Genomic DNA, 24,067 nt, shown 5'->3' with positions numbered 1-24,067 from the left:
ACAGTAAACATAACCCTTGCATGACCCTAGTCATGACAGTAAACATAACACTTGCATGACCCTAGTCATGACAGTAAACATAACCCTTGCATGACCCTAGTCATGACAGTAAACATAACCCTTGCATGACCCTAGTCATGACATTTCTCTTTAATGGATCCTTCAAACATGGTGATGCCATATTTTTGCACCATAAATGCATGTCGACTCGGTCATCACCGGTTGTGTTCATATTTCGAGACGCGTTGCCATGATGATGATGATGATGATGATGATGTCAGCGCTAATGGCCTCCCAGTGCCGCTGATTAGCGCATTCTCAGCGCAAAAGCATGCACTGATTGGGAAACGAGGGCCAATAATGATACTCGAAAAAAGCTGATGAGGTTGTGGGGAGGAGCTTTTTTTTTTTTTTTTTTGCCGCCTCTCCTCTCATTGTATCTCCGAGGGGCTGTTTGGATCTGCACCTCCACCCTCAGAGTTTGCTTTGTAGGAATCCAACAGGGACTGATGGTGGCTACACCGTGAGTTTTTTTTTTTTTTTTTTTTACCGTTATACTCATCTCATAGCAGCCACAGCTTCAATAGTATTACCTGCAGTGCGGAATGGCGCCTTGTCTTGCATGTCACGCTTACCTCTCAAAAGGCCTTGCTGTCAGGAAGTGTGAGTATTTTATTTTAGGTTAGTTTAGGTCATGGAAACAATCAAAAGAAATAAACTAACAAAAAAAACTCCTACTAAAAGCTAAAAATTGATATATATTGATATATAAATATTTAACAAAATAAATACAAAATACATTTCATTAAAAAAAAATTGCAAACTACATTTTACGTTGACAAGATGAATGAAAATTAACTATAATTATAGCAAAAAAGTAATTTAAAACGTAAAAGGATACTTCACTTATTTAGCCCATTATAGCAATATTAGCTATAATATATGGCTAATATTTTGTCTATAATTAATTTGATACTTTCATTATTTTTCACGTACAATTAGTTCCTTTAAAAACACATTTTGCAACTTGCTGTCGACTGAAAATGACATCACAAGGGCTAAGGTAACCAATCACAGCTCACCTGTTTTGTAGGTGTGGTCATGTGACATTCACAAGCTGAGCTGTGATTGGTTACCTGAGCACCTTGTGATGTCATTTTCAGTTGACAGCAAGTTGTGAAATGTGTTTTTAAAAGGTACTAATTGTACATAAAAAATAATGAAAATATGAAATTTATTATAAGCAAAATATTTTATTTGATTGCCAAAAAAAAGGCTAAGTAAAGTATCCCTTTAATATATAATTTAATAAATAGTAATTTGTGAAGTAATTTTATAGTAATTAATAGTTTTAATAATAGTTTTAATTAATAGTAATAGTAATTTAATCGTAATTTACTAATCCTTTGAGGTTGATTTTTAATGTTTTTATTTTGGCAGAAAAGCTGTTAGCCGGAAGAAGGAAGGTCTGGGAATCTGGGAATCTGGGAATTGTAGTCCCTTGAGTATTTTTTATTTTTTTTTGGTCAATACTTTACCTTTTTTTGTGTGTTAAAATCTTGCACGCAAGAAGATTTTTTTAATTAAAGCTAATACTAAAACTAGCAATTAAAAAACTAAACTAAAATGAAGCATTTTAATAAAAGAATAAAACTAATAAATAAAAACAAAACTCAAGATGAAATAAAAGCAAGCTATAACAAAAATGTCCAAACTATTATAACCCAGTAACGGAGGCGTAAAAAGAAAGCATATAACTAAAAGAAACACTGACGGTGTGGCTACCATCGTCCCGTGACCGCAATCCTTCTGAGAAGCGAGCCTTCCGCAGTCAAATAATTATCATGCAAGACAACGCACCAACCCACACTGCAGAAAAAAAATACCATTGGAGCTGCAGCTGCCGCAGGTATAAAGGGGAGAACAACTCCTGGTGGAGCCACGATCATCCCCTCTGACCCCTTTTGAGAGGTGTGCCTTTGCCTGAGCGTAATATCCGCTGACTACAAGTACAAACAGTTGAACATGTTCGCGGGCAGCGTCGTCGCATGACAACGCTCGCGCGGACCTGCTGATAGCGGGGGGGGCTGCATGCTGCAGCCAAACGAGACGAGAGCGCATGTTGATAACGGTGACAATAAACACGATAGACAGCCCCGGCTGGCTGTGGGACGTTTCAATAACAGTGAAAAGAAACATCATTCCGAGAGGCATCCCTCACAGTTTATTAACATCAGCCCGCAGTCGTGTTCGGCGAGTTTGGACCTCGCTGTGTGAATTGTTCAAAGAAAACAAATGGAGATTCTTTAGCTTAGCTTCAAATCGGTAGAGGGTGGGAATCATTAAGTACCGATTGCTTAACCGTACGGAAGCGTAGAGCTGCCAATGTGGAGTAAACATTTTTGGCTGGCGAGTACGTTCGAACATACTCGCAAATACGATCAAACATACTCGCAAATATGTTCAGACATACTCGCAAATACGTTCAAACTTACTCGCAAATACGGTCGAACATACTCGCAAATATGTTCAAACATACTCGCAAATATGTTCAAACGTATTGAAATATGTTCAAACATACTCGTAAATATGTTCGAACATACTCGCAAATACGTTCGAACATACTCGCAAATACGTTCGAACATACTCGCAAATACGTTCGGACATCCTCGCAAATATGTTCGAACATACTCGCAAATACGATCAAACATACTCGCAAATATGTTCAGACATACTCGCAAATACGTTCAAACTTACTCGCAAATACGGTCGAACATACTCGCTAATACTTTCAAACATACTCGCAAATATGTTCGAACGTATTGAAATATGTTCAAACATACTCGTAAATATGTTCGAACATACTCGCAAATACGTTCGAACATACTCGCAAATACGTTCGGACATCCTCGCAAATATGTTCGAACATACTCGCAAATACGATCAAACATACTCGCAAATACGTTCAAACTTACTCGCAAATACGGTCGAACATACTCGTAAATATGTTCAAACATACTCGCAAATACGTTCAAACATACTCGCAAATACGTTCGGACATCCTCGCAAATATGTTCGAACATACTCGCAAATACGATCAAACATACTCGCAAATACGTTCAAACTTACTCGCAAATACGGTCGAACATACTCGTAAATATGTTCAAACATACTCGCAAATACATTCAAACATACTCGCAAATACGGTCGAACATACTCGTAAATATGTTCAAACATACTCGCAAATACGTTCAAACATACTCGCAAATACGTTCGAACATACTCGCAAATACGATCAAACATACTCGCAAATATGTTCGGACATACTCGCAAATACGTTCAAACTTACTCGCAAATACGGTCGAACATACTCGCTAATACTTTCAAACATACTCGCAAATACGTTCCATAACTCTTCACCCTTTTTCCGTGAGATGCATGTAGCAACAGCTTACAACGGGACACTCTAAAGTGACCACGCCTACTTGCTATTCTGCCTTTCCCCCCCGTTATGTACACACACTCGTGGCTGACAACGGGGCGCTCTAAAATGAGTCTTTTCAGCAATAATCTTCAACATGAATACAGTGCTATCTCGTTTTCCACTGAGGTTGGGTTCCAAAAAATACCCGCAAATAATTGAAACTCGTGAAATAATGTACCTTTATTAAAAATGTTTTAAATCACTAAAACCCCTCACCACCGAGTTTATTCCTTTTTCTTATTGAGGCATTTACATTTTCTCACATTTCTCTCTTGTTTAAACATTATCAATGTTCAAACCTTCATAAATTCCATAAAATAGGAACATTACGTTAAAAAAAAAAAAAAATTATGCAAAATTGCACAAAAAATTAGCGTTATAGTGAGGGAACACTGTAATGCATTTAGAAGCAACTCTCTGAATATCTTTAATGTTTGACCCGCTGCTGCTACATATGAATTTGACGTAGCTTACCTGACTTTGTCTTGATAGTGACAGATAAAGTACGATGCCGTATTTGTTATGTTATGTGTCTCGGGCGACCCACCTCAGCAAGTCTTCTCTCTCAAGTTACACAGTCTCAAAAAGCCTTTTGTTGTTTTTCGGCTTTCGGCTGTTAGCGTGGATGCTATTAGGACAGAAGCAAAATCTCCCATCCTGCCTCACCAACGCGGCAGGTAGGGAAGTGGGCTACGTTGTTATCTACAATTTTTCTATTTTCAGCAGCGAATTAATGAGACGTGTCTGGTTTTTTGCAGCGTTCCTTTTTTTTTTTTTTCTCTCTCTCTCTTGACAAATTGCGCGCTGGATGTCGGCAAAATCACACGAGGGGCACGGCGACGTGCCCGTGTCACCGCGGGAAATGTAATGTTTATTTTTTGACACGTATCATCACAGTGAGCGACACCGTCTGGCAGCTTCATAATCACTTGAGGAAAATTAATCAGTGTTTGCGCTCCCATTTGAAGACACTTCAGTGTTTTTGTTGTTGTTGTTGTTGTTATCAACGCCTGTCAAACTCAGCTGCATATTTGCGAAATTATATTTTCACAGCTCAAAGGAAGCAACGCAAAGTGCTCAGGTCATTAGATGGACTTGGAATGATGTCAATATTTAACAAAAACACAGTATGGTGCTGCCGCCTCATTTTCTCAGGAACATTAGGTCCCCCCCACCCCACCAGCCCCCCCCCGCTAACCGTCTGCTAGATTGCCTACTTCTCAAGATACTCGCTTTTTTTTTTTTTTGTCAAATGGATGAAATTTGCAGTTTGCTTTGTGTCCAAGAAGCATATTCAAAAGCTGAGTTCCAATGTCATTCACTACAGAGAACGTTTTTGTATCGTCCTAAACACCGCCACCTACTGGTCAGCTGTCATAAGAATCACAGCCAAGATTAGCTTTTATTGTTATTGCGCCGCAAGGTGCCATAAAATGGAACAGACGCGACATTGAAAAACGAGGACCATCGGGTACACAGAACGGGATTCTGCCCCATTTTCGCAGATGAAAAAACAACCGCAGACTAATTGGGAATGTGAACTAAAACTAATGAAAAAAACTAAAACTAAAATTCCCAAAACAATTTCGTGAACGAAATAAAATAAAAATGAAAAAGCTTTTTAATAAACGAAAAATAATTAAAACTGGCTATAATTCGAGCAAAAATGTCTTTCTTTTTTCGTCTGTGTTAATTAATTTAACGCGTGAGCCTTTGGAGATGATTTTAAATGTGATTTTTAGTAGATTTATTTTGATATTAACTGCAATAAGGACGTTTGAAAGTGACGTCATCTAGCAGCAGCCAAATAGAAAAACACTTTCAGATGACGTCGCTCCCATGGTGAAGTTTAAATATAGCGCACAAGCAATACACTTCAAAAAAAAAAAAAAAACTAAACTAAAACTAAAACTGAAACTAACTCTAAATTAAAACTAAGCATTTATTAAAGGCAGGGTCTTTTGTTTTCACTCAGGAAAATGCATTTATTATTTCATGAATTCCTTCTCAATCGACACCTTTGGGCTTCTGTTAATGTGTGGTGGTGATTTTTTCCTTTGGCTGCTGCTAGATGACGTCACTTCTTCTTAAAAACAAAACTCAAAACGAAACAAAAAGTAACTAAAATGAAAAATTCCCAAACTAGAACATCCTCTGGGTTGGGAGACGACCACTCTACCACTGAGCCACGCCGCCCCCATGCTATCCATCCTTCCTCCATTGTTAACTCATTCACTGCCAGCCCAGTTAAAAATTGATCTTTGACGTGTATAGTCGTCAATGGCACTGAATGAGTTAATGATTCACCGCTGTAGTTACCTCGATGGCTACCGTGACCCAATTAATCAAACATCAGTGTAAGGTTGACAATTTTATGACCCGTCTTCTGTTTTTGATCCTCATTTTTTTTTTTACCATCTTAGTTGTGCCCCAAATGCAACACAATCAAATGCAGTTATACACCCTTAAAAGAGGAATATCTCCCCTGTGATTCAGACTAAACATGTGGCAAAGAAAATCAATGACAGAAATAAACACAGCATCCGCATTCCCAAAAAACATAATGTAACCCGCATTGAGTTCATTTAACACTCTAATGGTGATATATGTCTATTTCGGTCTGCACAAGCAGCATTTTCATCTCCCCGCAAATAAAAAAAGAGGAAAGAACTGCAGGGGCAACAACAATGGCGGAAAATAGTCTCTTACCTCCAGTTGAAAGCTGTCAATCGTCCTATTCGCTTCCATCAACCAGCAAAGAAAGAGTATTTAGGGATATGTTGCTGAAAATGACCGAAGAGTAGAACACATTCCGCTCAATTTGTCCCAATTTCCCGCTGGAAATAACCTTTTTATGTTTTCAGCAACATTTTTATAACAGCGTTTACCTCGGGCAGATACGCCGCGGTGAGTTTGTTGGTTGCGCTCGGCGCCACATTTGCCCAATTTCGAGATGATATTTTTGAGATATGCGAGTAAATCGAGTTTCAAGGTCAGTTCGCTGAGCAAATTCAACAAATATATTTCCATGATTCATTGGATCATACAAGTGGAACAATTACTTTTGAACGTGGACGGGCCTATTTTTAAACAATCGCAACTATCAAACCAGCAAAAAAACAAAACAAAACAAGACAGAAGCTAGTTATAACTCGCACTCTAGCTAACAGCACATCTCGCTGGTGTCCCGAGTGGCTCATCTAATGTGTTTGAGGCTTTTTTTTTTTTTTTTCCCATGATGCCTTGTTGACAAATCAATTTCCATTTGGGCCTCCTGGTCTCCTTGCAGAGACCTATGGTGTCTATTTAGTAAATAGCCCGCGGGAGATTGCTTCAAGCTGTTTATTGATGCTCCCTGTTCAAAGTTTGACTGTTAAAACTAATGCAAAAATGAAGAAAATTAAACGTTGTATATCTCAAACACAGGCTGCTATCTTGATGCTAACACAGACAGTATTTCTCCTCTCTATGTAGGCATAAAAAGCAGGATTATAGATGTTTTTTTTTACATTTTTTTGACAATTATTTTTTGACAAGTAATCTTCAGCGAAAAGTAGGCTGAACTAAAACTAGGTACTGTGTCGAATTGGAATTGCACCCGAAATAATTGAGAAGCAGAACAAAATAGGGCTATAAACTAGGGACGTCACGATATTGCAGCAGAGCAAAGGAAATCAACCAGGGCCATCTAGAAAAAAAAGCTCAATTACTTACAATTTTGAATAGATTTGTGAAAACTGATGAAACTTAGCTCTCTTCTAATGCTAATTGCTGCAAAACGGAACCAGATAGAAACATACTTTTTTTTTTTCCTGATGAAAGAAGAGACTTTAATCTTTCCTTTGGTAGGATCCATGCTTTTATAACAATTGAACACAATATTCTGTGGGCCTTGCAAAATCAGTCAAAATTCAGTAAAACAGCCGGGAGCGAACGGGATTGCGAAACGTGAAAATGGCGGCGAGTGAATGAGTTAAGCAATTAAAACAAAAGTTACATCACTCGTATCTCACCACGGTATTTGAGTGAAACATTCTTTTTGATTACAAGACGGTATAGGCGACTACTCAAAAGTGAATACTCTGAAAGAAAGTTGTACCGAATACCGATGCATCCCTAGTGCCTCTGAACCGCACGTATAGACACTGGAGTGAATTTATGTCGCCACACGAGTTGCACTTGGCACCTTAAGGGTCGCTACACCTTGAGTGTGAAAACAGCAATAATGAGCGCAAACAAATATGAGCGCCCGCCCGGCCTTTAAGGAATCGCCGAAGACGATATGTTTACATTCACATAGCGGCTCGAGTGTGTATAATCGTCCCCGGAACGCAATCCAAAGCTCACTTTGCGGCGAATGTGTCTTCTTTAATGTGACAGCTCGTTCCTTCCCTTTCGGCAGCGCCGCAGTTCTCGCAAGTGTAGTTCAGCTTTAGCACGAGAATCCAGATCCGTACGTCCCTTCGGAGCAGCCGAAGCACGCCGATGTCGATTCTGTTCACGCGAAGTGTATTTTTAGACAACACTATCTGCTATTTTAAATTTTTTTTTTTTATGTCATCTTGTCAGCGAGGTCATGTTTGCTGCAACAAAAGCGACATCATTAGCTTTGCGAGCCAGGTGGCACGTGCACCCGCTCAAAGGCGCTCGGTGCGATAATGCACGTTCGGAGTTTGGTGGTGGCGTTTCCATGGATACCAGTAACCCCATTATTAGTTCTACATCAGGCCGTGTGTGAATGATGGTGTTAACATGACTTGTTTTATAGAGCATTCTACGTTTACACACACACACACACACACAGTGCTATTATTATAGAATGTGCACGTGATCTGCACTGCAGAACTATTTTTCTATAGGAGCCCTGTGAGAAGATGCACCCACATCCCATTTTAAAAAAAGATGAACTCTAGAGCTGTCAAAATTAATTAACTATTCGACAACTAATTGATTATCAAATTAATCAGCAACTATTTTAATAATCGAGTGATTGTTTGGAGCCATTTTTATGTGACTGTTGCGGAGCAAAGCAGTAGCGGAGCTACCGCTTGCAAACATATTACTTACCGGAATTTTTCAGACAAAATGCGTCCCGAACCGTTGAACGTACCGGCACAGATGAGGTATCGAAAGATGCGGCTTGATCTGACTTGCTGGGGAATTATTATTTTTACCATGGCGACGCAGTTCTCCCCCAAAAAACGTCAAAAAGTCCCATAGGAGTGAACGGAGAAGCCGGGAAAACACCTAGGGATTGACCTGATTTCAACAGGAAGTGACCTGTTACAACAGGAAGTGACCCGGAACTGACCTGATTTCAACAGGAAGTGACCTGATTTCAACAGGAAGTGACCTGTTACAACAGGAAGTGACCCCGAACTGACCTGATTTCAACAGGAAGTGACCTGTTATAACAGGAAGTGACCCGGAAGTGGCCTAAATTCAACAGGAAGTGAACTGTTACAACAGGAAATGATCTCTAACTGACCTGATTTCAACAGGAAGTGACCTGTTACAACAGGAAGTGACCCCGAACTGACCTGATTTCAACAGGAAGTGACCTGTTATAACAGGAAGTGACCCGGAAGTGGCCTAAAATCAACAGGAAGTGAACTGTTACAACAGGAAATGATCTGGAACTGACCTGATTTCAACAGGAAGTGACCTGTTACAACAGGAAGTGACCCCGAACTGACCTGATTTCAACAGGAAGTGACCTGTTATAACAGGAAGTGACCCGGAAGTGGCCTAAAATCAACAGGAAGTGAAGTGTTACAACAGGAAATGATCCGGAACTGACCTGAGTTCAACAGGAAGTGACCTGATTTCAACAGGAAGTGACCCAGAACTGACCTGATTCCAACAGGAAGTGCCCTGATTTCAACAGGAAGTGACTTGATTTCAACAGGATTTGGCAAACTGTTCAGTGCACGCGGCTTTTCACCTTGCAAGAGTCTGCAGTCACATCCATAATTTCCATGGAAATTTTTCTAGTTCAATTTAAAATTGTCCAAATCCTCTCATTTCAGCATATCAACAGTAATTGTTCACTGATTTCTGTAGTCCTTCATGAAAGAAAACTGATTATCTTCTGTGTTTAATTAAAATAAGACATTTGCAAACATCTGTTTTGTACTTTAGAAAACAATGACCCAACTGGTCACATGGTAAAACAATCCCGCCCCCCCCACCCACCAACTCTTTTTTTTTTTTTTAAGTCAATATACGACTGTGAAGTATGAAATAAACACCAATCACTGATTAATAAACAGTAATCCGGGGAAAACGTACTTTGGTAATACACTTTAATGCAAAATTAAAATGAATTTAGCATATTATTAACCTGATTAGCCAATTATTTCTGAAAATATTCGATAGTGCCAGAACTAGTTAACCCTAACTCTTAGCATCCACCCCCAATCCCTGTCGAAGATACGCAATAACCAAAATAGACCGATGGGCCAAAAGTTTGGGCCAGTCGGTCCACCAATGGTCCAATCAGAGTTTGATTCGAGCTTATTTTGTCCTGATCCAAACGAGTGTTGACCAATCCTCAACGGGATTATCTCCCATTCGGTCCCAAACGAGACGTGCTTTCTGTCCCTTCACGCAATTTAGTGTTTTGATGAATTTTCACCGTATGTTTGTCGGGTGGCCAGAAGCTCCAAACAAGTGTTGTTTTGTTTGGAGCGGCTGGCATCCTTTCCTCGCAGTCAGCGGTCCAAAATGTAATTAAGCCCTGAGCAACAAGCGACGCAAAAGCTGTCTTGGAATCGCTGCATCTATTGTTATTATTTATACAAATGAATCGCCTTTTTGAGAGCTTCAACAAGCTCAATTTTTTTGCAAACACTCGTATCTATGTGAAACTGTTTGTGTGTATTTTCACCAATTCTCACAAAATTGTTTGGACGTGTCTATCATAAGACGTACTCAAAAGTACGATCCATGCTTGAAATTAAACAGGAAGTCGTCCATCTTGGGTTTTTACCCTGACCAACTCCCGGTCAAGCAGCTGATAATTGGGCGATATGGCCTAAAATTCGTATCACGATATAAACTGCATTCCTGCACGGTAACGCTATATATCACAGTATAGAATTAAGTGTTTTGTTTTTTGTTTTTGTTTTTTAATAATTTACTGACTCGTAAAAGGGACGTTAGTAAAGGTGCTCCTGTTTTTCTATGGTAAATATTATAGGAATTTAGATATTTGCAATTATTAACAGTTGTTGCATTGATGGACTTTTTTTTCTGTCTGAGTTTGAAATGTCCAACAGTATTTGAATGCAGCTGCAGTTTGGCTCGATGAACGCTGTCATTTGTTTACGCTCCTGCAGACTTGTCGTATCATACGACAGACTGATTAACAGACTAATTGACTTTCGTAGCATCCTTAATTGGAAATTAACTCATTTGCTCCCAAAGACGTATAAACACGTTCTATTTTAAATATCGCCATGGTGCCAAAAATGTTCTTATTTTTGTTGTTGTTGTTGTTTTTTAATGCTAGAGCATACCGAAAGTTTTTGATGCAGCCTCTGACCTGAAGAAGTCACATAAAGCAATGGTAGTTATTACAAAAAAATGGCCAGCAGGTGGCAGCAGAGTATAAGAGATCAACCAGAAAACGAATTCACAAAGCAGTCATTGTTTACCCCTCTGTTTTCCATGTTCTGTCAAAGGTGTACTTCAAGCGGGACGGCGAGCTGATCGAAGTGATCTCCTACATTCAGCCGTCAGCCGGCGAGCAGGGCGGCGGCGGCTCGGCGGGCTTCCAGCGAGCCCGGCCGCTCATCAGCCGGGACCTGGACGAGACCAAGCTACAGCGCTCGCTCTCCCTGCTGGACCCCGAGAGCCGCTCGGCGCGTTTGTACACGGAGCGGCCGCAGCGCGTCCACACTCAGGGCCTGCAGGCCTCGGAGCCCAGCCCCGCCACGGAGGTCATCCCGGAGACGGTGGTGAGCCGGGAGTTCCCCCGCTGGGTCCACAGCACCGACCCCCTGTACTACTTCAGCCACACGCACATCCCGCAAAGCGACGGCTCGGTGGTGGTGCAGGCGCGGCTCACGTGGACCCTCAACCCACAGCTGGATAACGACGCGCTGTTCAGCTGCGAGGTCAAACACCCGGCGCTCTCCATGCCCATGCAGACCGAAGTCACCTTGGGTAGGATGTTTTGTTTTTCTTTTGTTGCTAACATTTATACAGCGACGCAGACATGAGATGGGGGCAAAAAATTCAGTAAATTGTGAATTTGGCAGAATTTTGGGGGACCCTATGTTATTCGTTACCTTACCTTTTCACCGTTTTGTGCTTAGGCCATAGCCATGTCTAATGTACAAATATTGCTTTGCGCCATCTTGGGACCAAGGAATAGAGTGAACCCCCAGTTTATCACTGCTTATACCTTCCAAACGAGGGTAAAATGTGCAATTCATATAAAATCTAAGCTTGTGCATTTGTCCACAAAAGACGATTTGTTAATGGTTTTTAACACGTGCCACGGTGGCATGATAAACTATTCAAGGACGGTTTATTTTTTTACTTTCATTTTATGGCTGCTAGCGATTTAGCAGTTAAATTCTTTGTATATATCTGTTGCTAGCTTTGAAGAAAAAATAAAGTAGAAGTAGAAAAATGTGATTAATCATGATTAATTACGGAATATTGGGCAATGAATTAGTTAAAAAAAATTGTAATCAATTGACAGCACCAATATATATATATATATATATATATATATATATATATACATTAGGGGTGTTAAAAAAGATCAATTCGGCAACATATCGTGATATTACAGTGCGTAATTCTTGGATGGATTCAATATGCGGCTGAATTAATATTTAAGCATCAATTTTGATGGAAATATTTAAAAAAAAAAAAAAGCCTTACTTAGGGTTAGGGTTCACATTTTCAGCATGGAAGAATGTTATATTAATAGAACATTGAGCCTTAATATTTTTAGTTTAATGCTGTTTTCAAACATGAGAAACAGATTTCAACCTTTTTTGTTAAAAAGTGTTGAAGTTTCAGTTAAATACGTTATCATGCAAATCTTACAGTGTATATGTACAAGTTTACTGATTAGTATTTTCTAAATTTGAGTAAAAAAACAAAAAAAACAAAAACAAATCGCAATAATGCAGATTTCTATCGGGATTAATCGGTTTCAAATCGAATCGCGATACGGATCGAATTGCCATATACGAGGCAATTTACACCCCTAATATACACAAATATGCTCTCTGAAACGCTTCGAACATCTGAGACAGACGCACCCGTCGACGGGAACGCGCAACCGAAGGGCACAAAGGCGGAAGCGAACGTCGCAAACAGAAACCGGAAACAGTTGGAAGTCCCGCCTCTTCCGTGGCATATACGCAATAGTTAAAAAACAAACAAAAAAACAGAGGCTCCATTTGTTTCTCCCATTTATCTCCCGCTTATGACCGCGTCTTCAGAACAAGTCGAATCTGATGCTGACTAATTGCGTTGCGGCCGAGCGCATTTTGGAGTTGAAGGTTTGGAATGCAAAAAAAAAAAAAAGAAAAGAAAAAAAACCTCGCCAGTGACTGGCAGGCCAATTCACGGCGCTGTCTGCCGCCAGATTGAGTTAACGCGGCGACGTTATTGAAGAAGTCGAGCTGAATTAGAAACGTGGGAGGACAATTCAGACACAAAGTTCTCACAGACGTCGTTTTTTTTTTTAACATCAATTTATTTTCACAAGACATAACAATAGCAGTGGGGTATATTTCTGTTCAGATTAAAATATCAAAAAGAATAAATCAAGAAGAAGAAGAAGAAGCAAACAAGAGTCAAACTTTAGGGTGGTAAAGTATTGTTTTTTTGTTTTGTTTTTTATCCTGGAGATGAACGCACGAACGCCTTCTGTTTTTTTTTTTCTTTCTCTAAACTAAAAACAAAGATGGCTCCCAGCATTTCCAATTAACACTTCAAAGAGGCGAAACGTTGGCGTCATTCTCCTGCAGACGAGCGTGGTGATCCATGCGAAGCGAAGAGAAACTCGCGTACGAGATGCTCTCCAAAAAAATCAATACGATAACATGGGAACGATGCCGCCTGCTAATCGTGTTTCTTTCTATCGAGCGCGAGCGCCGGAGGTAACATCTGCTCTTGTTGCGTCACTCTCGAGGCCGCCGCTCACTTTTTTTTTTTTTTTTTTTTTTTTTCCCGCGCCGGATCCCGCGCATGTCCGTGTCTGGCTAATTTGGTTGATTCTATAGAGTCTCAATTAGTGCAGGAGGGACACGCCTTTCTGACAACGGGCCTTGGCAAAAAAATTGAATTAGGCTTGGCGCAAGTTTTGATTGTTCTCGTTGTCAATCAATCCGTTTCAACTTTTTGCAAGGTGCTTAATTCGACACGGATACTTTTAATTGAAAGACTTTTTAACCAATCAGATCTTTGAGATAAAGCCGAGATCATACACTGAAAAAAAAAAAAAAGCCTAAAAGTTATATTACTGTTTTGGTAATGTGGCCAGGCAATATTTTTGACTGAGATTGTTTTTCTATTAACTCATTCACTCGCCGCCATTTTCACATTTCGCAATCCTGTTCGCTCCCGGCTGTTTTACTGGATTTTGACAGATTTTGCAAGGCCCACAGAATATTGTGTTCAATTTCTGTAAAAGCATGGAACCTATAAAAAGAAAGATTAAAGTGTCTTCTTTCATCAGGAAAAAAAAAGTATGTTTCTATCTGTTTCCGTTTTGCAGCAATTAGCATTAGAAGAGAGCTAAGTTTCATAATTATTCACAAATCTGCTTAGAATTGTGGGGAAACAGCTTTTTTTCGTCATGACCCTGGTCGATCTCTTATACTCTGCTGCCACCTGCTGGCCGTTTTTGTAATAACTACCATTGATTGAACCATTCTCTGCAGTTGGGCTGCATCAAAGCCTTCTGTATGCTCTAGCATAAAAAAAAAACGTATAAATACGCCTTTGGGACACTTAAAACATTTAAAATGGAACATAGTTATATGTTTTTGGGAGCAAATGAGTTAAAATGTGTGAGACCGCTCTTAACTCATTTGCTCCCAAAAACGTATAAATACGTTTTTGTTTTTTTGTGTGTTTTTTTTAATGTTTTAAGTGTCCCAAAGACATATTTATGCGTGTTTTTGTTTTATGCTAGAGCATACAGAAGGCTTTGATGCAGCCTCTCAACTGCAAACAACGGTTGCAGAAATGGTAGTTATTACACAAACGGCCAGCAGGTTGCAGCAGAGTATAAGAGATCAGCTAGGGCCATCTAGAAAAAAAGCTCAATTACTTACAATTCTAAATATCCATCCATCCATTATCTTGACTGCTTATTCCTCACAAGGGTCGCGGGGGGTGCTGGAGCCTATCTCAGCTGGCTTTGGGCAGTAGGCGGGGTACACCCTGAACTGGTTGCCAGCCAATCGCAGGGCCAATTCTATAAATAGATTTGTGAAAATATATTAAATTTAGCTATATTCTAATGCTAATTGCTGCAAAACGGAAACAGATAGAAATAAACTTTTTTTTCCTGACGAAAGAAGAGACTTTAATCTATATTTTGATAGGTTCCATGTTTTTATAGCAATAGAACACAATATTCTGTGGGCCTTGCAAAATCCATTGAAATCCAGTAAAAACAGCCGGGATTGCGAAATGTGAAAATGGCTGCGAGTGAATGAGTAATATAGACTTTTTGATTTGGAATGAAGTCCATTTCACCGTACTAGAATCCGCTTGGGTCAAATCGTGTGTGGCAGCTTTGCTCTTTTTTTTTTTTTTTTTGATAAATGATTAAATCACATCTCCAATGGGACCCGATGATTTTATTAATGACGGCGAGCCAGATTTTTTTTTTTTTTTTTTTTTTTTTTTTTTTTTTTTTTTATTCGGTTGTTGTTGCTGCCAGGTCTTACTTGTCCAGCGGGAATCTCACATCGCAGAATAATTCCTGGCGGAGAGCAGTAGCTGTCAACGTCCCGTCCCGGCCCCCCCGAGAGGAGAAATGTAGTTCATCACAGGCAAAACTGACTCAGCAGCGTCAGTCAGCGCGCCGACGACACGAGCCGTCTTCATCAGACTGAAGCGCGGCGCAGTAAATATTTTAGCAGCTCGCTCCCTGCAACATGGGTGATTAAACCCATGACAAACCCGCCGGGGGTGGGGGGGACCACAAGACGGCTAAAAAAAAAACTCTTGCTAAATGTCAACTCCGCTTTTATTTTGACAAGTTGTTTGAAGCCGCTCGTTTATCGCCATCGTGTTCATCATCAGACGTTTGATTTTCATTTTAAGAGGAAAAGGGAATAGACGATGAGCCGTCGAATCGGAGCGCATTTGCAATGCCGAACATTGTTTAAGCAGAGGAGAAAACAAAACACTTGAATCACAAAAGAGCAAACATCTTCTCAGTCAAGGTTGCCGACGTAAAAGATTGTTTGACTTTGTATGATGGAAAATTGGCTTTAGAACGGCTTCTATACAAATAGTTGCACTTCTGGAGTGCCTGCTCACCAACCTTGTATGAAATCCAAGTCAATCTTTTTTTTGTTTATGTGAAAATCGGCCGTTAATTGTTTGCTTCTGAGCGTCTGTCCAACTGTGATCTAACAGTCTAACTTGCGTAACCGAATTTTTACTTTGTCCTTAAAACCACCACTTTCAAAACTCGCCTTCAACCTGTTCGCTACTAATCGTAGTTTAAAAAAAAAAAAAAAAAAAAAAAAAGCTTTACACAATTAGGATTTTGGCACCAATCAGCGATTTTGAAAAAAGTGATAACCGATCACTGCGATTGGCTGGCAACCAGTTCAGGGTGTACCCCGCCTACTGCCCGAGGCCAGCTGGGATAGGCTCCAGCAACCCCCGCGACCCTTGTGAGGAGCAAGCGGTTAAGAAAATGGATGGATGGATGGATGGATGGATGGATGGATGGATGGATGGATGGATGGATGGATGGATTGGATGGATGGATGGATGGATGGATGGATGATAATGGATGGATGGATGGATGGATGGATGGATTGGATGGATGGATGGATGGATGATAATGGATGGATGGATGGATGGATTGGATGGATGGATGGATGGATGGATGATGATGGATGGATGGATGGATGGATGGATGGATGGATGGATGATGATGGATGGATGGATGGATGGATGGATGGATGATAATGGATGGATGGATGGATGATAATGGATGGATGGATGGATGGATGGATGGATGGATGATGATAATGGATGGATGGATGGATGTAGGGGTGTTAAAAAAAAATCGATTCGGCGATATATCGCGATACTACATCGCGCGATTCTCGAATCGATTCAATAATCGGCAGAATCGATTTTTTTTTTTTTTTTTTTTTTTTTTTTTTTTTTTTTTTTTTTTTTTTTTAGGATTCACACCTTGAGCATGGAAGAATGTTATATGAACGGAACATTAAGCCTTAATATTTCATTTTAATGCTGTTCAAACATGAAACAGATTACAACCTCTATAAGACTGAAATTTCAGATAAATAAATAATACATTTTCATATAAGTCTTGCACTCTACAAGCTTACTGATTAGTATTTTCTAAATTTGAATGAAAAAAAATCGCAACAATCGACTTATAAATTCGTATCGGGATTAATCGGTATCGAATCGAATCGTGACCTGTGAATCGTGATACGAATCGAATCGTCAGGTACTAGGCAATTCACACCCCTAGATGGATGGATGGATGGATGGATGGATGGATTCACAGAAGATTAGGACCATACCGGCACAAAAATAGCCAAAATTTGCATATAATCGACACCCTTTTAAATGATTTGGAGAAAATAAAGAAAACATTCAATACATGGAATATGGATTGGACTATTAAAGCATTGGAAAAGAATTGGAAAACAATCTGACGATATAGGCTGAGAAATTTTGGATTATTTACAAAGTTATCAGAGAACATCCTGGTCTAATTTTGCGGATCTGATCAATTGATTGATTGATTGATTGATTGATTGATTGATTGATTGATTGATTGAGTAATTTAGTGGTTGATTGATTGATTGATTGATTGATTGATTGATTGATTGATTGATTGATTGATTGATTGGCAAATTAGGACATTCCATCACTGATTTTTATTTTTTATTTTTTTTACATAAAATATGAAATTTCTGCCCATCGAATCAAGCCGATCAGATCTGTGTCATCAGTAAATGGATTGGAACGAGCTCTGGCTCACTTGTATGAAACGGGACCGCCCCCTAAAAACAGGCTAAATCCCACAAAACGAAATATAATGTATGTTAGTGTTGTGGTATTTGGAATCGTTTCAAACTGTGAAGAAAACGAATGTCGACATTAAATGACAACAATAACGACCGCTCGCATCCGTCGTATCTGTGACGTGACGAGTGCGAAAAAATACGCGCACCGTTTGGGCTCCCGCAAGCTGCTCTTGGTCAGGAAATGAATCGGCGGTCTTTTCCCCGGGCCGTAAGTGATAAATCTTTCAGCCATTTAATATCGTTCACCAGAGACGGAGCGACATTCTGACAATCGAACCGGTGTCGTATCACGCTCGTGAATATGCATGAAGGGCAGCGCGCTCGCCGTATAAAATGGGACGCCGGCCGGCTGGCCCCTCGGGGTGTTGGAAACGAGCGCTCCTCCTCCGCCACGTTGTCACGCTCGCTCCGGGGCCACGAGGGTTCGGGTCGGTCGGCGGCGGCTGAATATTTAAAAGCTGCTCCTTTTGTGTAAAGGTTTGCAATATCAACGTTGTTTTGCGAGTCTTATTGCACGCGCCGGGCCGGGTTCGACTCCACCTCGCGTCGCCGTGGCTTTGCCAGGCAGGGATAATCAAAGAGCAGATGCTCGGCTCCAGATGGCATTGGCATGTGAATAGAGGATGAGAATGTGCGCGCGTGTGTGCGTGTGTATACGCATGCAGTTATTTGTGTTAGTGTTGGCCACTCATCAATACGTCTTATCTGGTTGGCTTTAGTGTTCCCGCTCGGAGCCGTGAAAGGAATTACATGGCCGGATTCACCTGGATGGAGCCGCCGCCTGATCCGGCCGTCAGTCGGGCATTTTTTTTTTTTTTTTTTTTAAAGCTTCTTTTTCCTTTAACCAAGCCGCTCATCCAGTAAATGCGACAAGCTGCCCCTCAACTTTTGCTGCCTGCAGTGCAGCTGGACGCACCTGTTGAGGGGCAAGGCACACCTGATGCGCGGCCAAAAAAAACAAAAAAAAACGTTGTCTTTTGTTTTGGGCAAGCGTGAAGCGCCGTGCACATGAAGGCGAGATGAAGAAATACTCCATCGTTTGGAGTTCCATACACGGTCAGCAGACAGGGGCAGCAGATAGCATGAAAACAGCAGAGGCCCCAGAATTGAACCCTGTGGAACACCATATGCTCGTTATACATGTATACATGTTATAAATTTGTATTTCATTCTTTTAAAAAAATGAATGAAAGGGTGCAGAAAAAAAGCGAAATTTGTGATATCTGCCCCTGATCGAAAAAAATATAATAATAATAATAATAAGAAGAAGAAGAAATAAATAAATGACAGAAAGCAGTCAAGATGCTTTCATGGTAACAATTAATCAAAATCATTCAACAGCATGACCTTGTATATTTTTCCAGTAATTGAGCTTTTATATATTATTATTATTATTATTATTATTATTATTATTATTATTATTATATATTTTTTTTTAATCCAAATGGACACCTTGAGTTGAACTACATCATTTTTTTTGTTTTGTTCTGTATTTAAGTTTGGAAAATATATCTGTCTTAACTTTTACTCACTTTCCCTTTTTATTTATTTATTTATTTATGTATTTATCTATTATTTAATTTGATTTGCTTGTTGATTGGTAAAATTTCATGATGGGCTTCATACATTATTTTAAGGCGGTTAAACTCCATCACTTCATTGAATTTTCAAGTTTTTAGTTGTATAAATATTGGATCCGTGTGGTCTCTGCATCCACATCCAAACGCGACACGAATACCAAGTTTCTGTAAAAGACAAATAACAAATCATACTTGTTCGATGATTCTTTAACCTTGTGTGAATCGGCTACAGTTTTTTTTACAGTTTTATTTTTTTCCACCTGTTTTCTCGTCAGCCCGGTCCCCTTGTGCCAACCAATCAGCTCCTTTCAGCCACTCGTATCTTGATTCCAACTTTTTTTGTCATGTGCTCATGACACGTTGCTTTGAGAATTGTTTTTGAACTTCATTTAATATTTTGAATCTGACATGTCTTGTTTTGCCTTAGATTTGGAAAATTATTTAACATTATGCTGCCCTGCTTTTTGGCTTCCCTCTTTCTGTGTCCTGCACATTTGCCTTTTAGTATCAAAATATTTCTATTTGAACATTTATTATTTATTATTTAATGTTTGTCTTTTGCGTGATTCATCTGAGTTGTCGGCTGACGCCCTCGCACGCTTTAGTTGACCAGATGCCACTTTTAACTCATTAGCTCCCAAAAACGTATAAATACGTCATATTTTAAATGTTTTAAGTGTCCCAAAGACGTATTTATACGTTTTTTGTTGTTGTTGTTGTTGTTGTTGTTGTTGTTGTTGTTGTTGTTTTATGCCAGAGCATAGAGAAGGCTTTGATGCAGTCTCTCTACTGCAGAAAATGGTTGAGTGAAAGCAGAGTATAAGAGATCAATCAGACCATGTTAAAACAAGCTGATTTCCCCACAGTTCTAAGCAGAATTGTGAAAAACGATGAAACTTAGCTATGTTCTATTGCTAATTGCTGCACATATATACTTTTTTTCCCCTGATAAAAGAAGAGACTCTAATCTCTCTTTTGGTATGTTCCATATTTTTATAGCAATTGAACATAATATTTCGCGGGCCTTGAAAAATCAGTCAAAATCCAGGAAAACAGTTAAGTGAAAATGGTTGGGAGTGAATGAGTTAAAAAGTCCAAACCACATAATCCTCGTCCAAGGGAGTCCTGGATCACTCCCTGGTGGGAACCATTCGGCCCCCGTGTCAATTCGGGCGCCCGATGCCCCGATCAAGGGTGGGTGACGTCGGACGCCAACTGTCGCCACTGGAACGAATCCCAGAAATCGGCCATCATCATTTTTTTTTTTTTTAACGGCCATATGCCCGACGAGCTGCGCGCGTGACACGGCGAGAAAGCGACGCGAGCTCCTCGGATGGCGCTCGCCCGTTTGCCAGAAGTCGCCTGTGAAATGCCATCCGTCCCGGGCGTGAGAAGACACGGCGGGCCACGTCACGCCTCGGCTGCCAGGGGGAAATATGTTGATGTTTGCTCTCGGCTTGAAAATGTTGACAGATGTAACATTTCATTGGTCGACGTGGTTGACCTACTTTCCAGATATAATTCCGACTGTTATAATTATGGCGTGAATTAAAACTTGATTTAAATGCTAAGATGCCACAAGAGGGTGTCACGGTATTGCATTAGGAAAGTAGTAATTGGTGTCAGTGAAGTACGTTGAAGTGATTCACCACAATTAAGAGAATTTTCACTCATGGTAGCAGCACTTCGCATGCATAACTTTTCAGTCAGCGCGCAGATCTGTGCACGTGGCAATCAAAGTGAAGAAGAAGCAACCAAAACTCATCGCAGCTCTGCTTACCTATCGCCTTAAACGTTTCCATTTCAGACATGGCGGGCCAAGTCAGAAATCGGTGTTGGGCAGGTTAGTCGATACCAATGCCATAAAATAGAAAAAAAAGATGATTGAAATAAATGTCAATTTACTCTTCTTCTAATTTCTAGTTCCTGATTGTAAAACGGCCACAAGAGGGCGGCCGATATCGGCCACTGACGCCGATACCTTGAAATAAGGCTGATATCACCACCGATGCCTGGTATCGGTACCCGCCCATCCTTATTAATTTCTTATTGATGGGTGAGCATCAAAAAACTAATAAAAAAAAAAATACATGTAAATAAATACATAAATAAATGAATAATTAAATAATTTAAAAATAAAATAAAAACGATATAAAAAATAAATAAATGTGGTAATAAATTCAAAAATACATATTAAAATATAATTAAATAGTAAATGATCCGTAAATAAAAGCACTCTGCTCTAATATTTATTTATTTATTTCATGCTGCAGACTGTCAGCATGAAATTTGTCATGAAATGTTATTCAAGTGATCAATCTCATTTTTTTTTTAATTTTTGTATTTATGTTTAATTATTTTCATTTATATTATTTTTTTTCTTATGTAGTTAATTTTTGAATTATATTTCTATATCCGTTTTATTGTCACTTTTTTTTAATTTATTTATGTATTTTGGCCCTCCATAGCACACCAGACAAGCAACTATTTGTTTACGAAGCATAAAGAGTATATTTTCCGATAGTATGACACTTTAAAAAAATGACCCTCAGGGACTCTACCTGCCACCAACGCAAAATTTATGAGCACTTGAGATGCATTTTATCCATAAGTTTGATACATTTATTCACATGCTCTCTTTTATAACAAATAAAAGGGTGCAATTTATCTTTTTAATTTTTTTTTATTTTTTATTTTATTTTATTTTTTAATACCTTGTAGTTCTACAAAAGGCATAAATTCATTCGCCCGCGTGGCCAGATAAATAGCTGTCCAGCGATTTCATTTATTTGCTTTTATTTATTTGTCTCTTAGCCCCCTCCCCCCCATCAATGAAAATAAGCGCCTAATGTGATTTATATTAAGAGTTAAAAGCGGCAAATGAACGGCGGACGAGTGCCGTTATTGATCGTCGGGCCCTCAGCTCGACTCTCATCCCTGATTAATTAGTTCATCCGTTTAAAACGGCTCCGCACGCTGAGAGCGGCGCCGTTAAACTTCTTTGTTCATCGGATCACATGAAGCCGGAGCTGAAAGGATATCTTGAAAATCCGTGAAAATCAACGTTTTTTTTTTTTTTTTTTTTTTTTTTTGCTTTCCAAACATTATGCAAATCATTTATTTATTTATTTTTTTATCGGGACTCAGCACATAAGGGACGGGACGTATCCTGACCCCCGTATAATCGTGGAATATTAGAACCCCGGCGCCGCATTGTTTTAGCGGGTCCAAATGAAAAGGCGGCGAGGGCCGGCTGTCCGCGGCGAGACAAGGGAATTAGCTCCATGAGTGTTCTCTTATCTCGCCGCCTCCACACTCCACCCGCCGCGCTCCCATTCTCCTCCGGTAATGAGTATCCACCCAATTTAGTCCCTTTTTTTTTTTCCCTCTCTAAGGTGGAATAAATCCTGCAGCGTTGTTTCTGATAAAGGGACCTGCGAGTTCCCCTTTTGCCTTTTGCCTGCTGACCTTAACTCATTCACTCGCCGCCATTTTCATGTTTCGCAATCCCATTCGCTACCGGCTGTTTTTACTGGATTTTGACTGATTTTGCAAGGCCCACAGAATATTGTGTTCTATTGCTATAAAAGCATGGAACCAACCTAAAGAAAGATTAATGTCTCTTCTTTCATCAGAAAAAAAAGTATGTTTCTACGTGTTTCCGTTTTGCAGCAATTAGCATTAGAAGAGAGCTAAGTTTCATCAGTTTTCACAAATCTATCATCCCTAGCATAAAAAAACAAAACTAAACTAAACAAAAAAAACGTATAAATACGTCTTTGGGACACTTAAAACATTAAAAAAAAACGTATTTACACGTTATTGGGAGCAAATGAGTTAAAAAGAATTATCTCTCTCGCTCTCTTTTTTTTTTTTTTGGTTATGTACCAACACATAATTGGACCATTCCTTAAGTGTCAACATTAGGTGGGTTTCCATCCGCCTATTTTTCATCAAATTTTCATGAAATGCAGAAAATAAACTTGGAGACTTGGAGACAGCAATTAGCATTATCTATCAACAAATCTATTCAAAATTGTAAGTAATTTAGCTTTTTTTTCTACATGGCCCTGGTTGATCTCCTTTGCTCTGCTGCCACCTGCTGGCCGTTTGTGTAATAACTACCATTTCTGCAACCGTTCTTTGCAGTTGAGAGGCTGCATCAAAGCCTCATGCATCATGCTCTAGCATAAAAAAACAAACAAAAAAACAAAAACGTATAAATACGTCTTTGGGACACTTAAAACATTTGGAAAAAAAACGGATTTACACGTTATTGGGAGCAAATGTTGTGACAGGACAGGTGCTATTCTCCACATTCACTGCAATGACCTTTTTTCTCCCTCTGTTTTTCTTTTTTTATCTCCCTCCAGCTGCCCCGAAGGGCCCCAAGCTCTTTATGACCCCCAGCAGGGCCAAAGTCGGGGACACGGTGCGCATCACTGTGCAAGGATTCCAGGTAGGACCTCACGGGGTAAGTGTGGGCCGATAGAAAGCCAAAGTGAAACAATTCAATCTCATGTCGGGACGGGAATTAGGCCATTGAACCGCATTTTTCAGTCTCTTTTTGAACATGTATTTTTCAGAGTCTTATTGTTGTCTATCACAATTAAACCACAGGCCAGTGATTCCCAACCAGGTGTGACGTCGTCACGAGCGCCTCGGGAAATTATGCAATTACGCTGAAAGTCCCTGTAAAGTGAAAATAAATG

General features: G+C 39.7%; 2 protein-coding genes across 3 annotated transcripts in view; both read left to right on the top strand.

The window, feature by feature from the left end:
- The window catches only part of dhrs3b (dehydrogenase/reductase (SDR family) member 3b), a 224,881-nt gene that overhangs the window by 153,636 nt on the left and 47,178 nt on the right, over window positions 1–24,067 (top strand). The gene's annotated exons all lie outside the window — the stretch shown is intronic.
- igsf21a (immunoglobin superfamily, member 21a) overlaps window positions 1–24,067 on the top strand; it is a 209,204-nt gene that overhangs the window by 171,912 nt on the left and 13,225 nt on the right. Inside the window, exons 6-7 of one of the 2 annotated variants that reach the window (XM_077528427.1) lie at window positions 11,170–11,653; window positions 23,729–23,829. In XM_077528427.1, the coding sequence (XP_077384553.1) occupies window positions 11,170–11,653; window positions 23,729–23,829 (585 nt within the window). The remainder of the gene's footprint in view (window positions 1–11,169; window positions 11,654–23,728; window positions 23,830–24,067) is intronic. The other variant, XM_077528428.1, reaches the window with a different exon arrangement.

The sequence above is a fragment of the Festucalex cinctus genome, chromosome 8, assembly GCF_051991245.1.
Source record: "Festucalex cinctus isolate MCC-2025b chromosome 8, RoL_Fcin_1.0, whole genome shotgun sequence".
NCBI lineage: Eukaryota > Metazoa > Chordata > Actinopteri > Syngnathiformes > Syngnathidae > Festucalex > Festucalex cinctus.
Note: the sequence above shows the minus strand (reverse complement) of the source record. Positions and strands in the feature narration are given on the sequence as shown.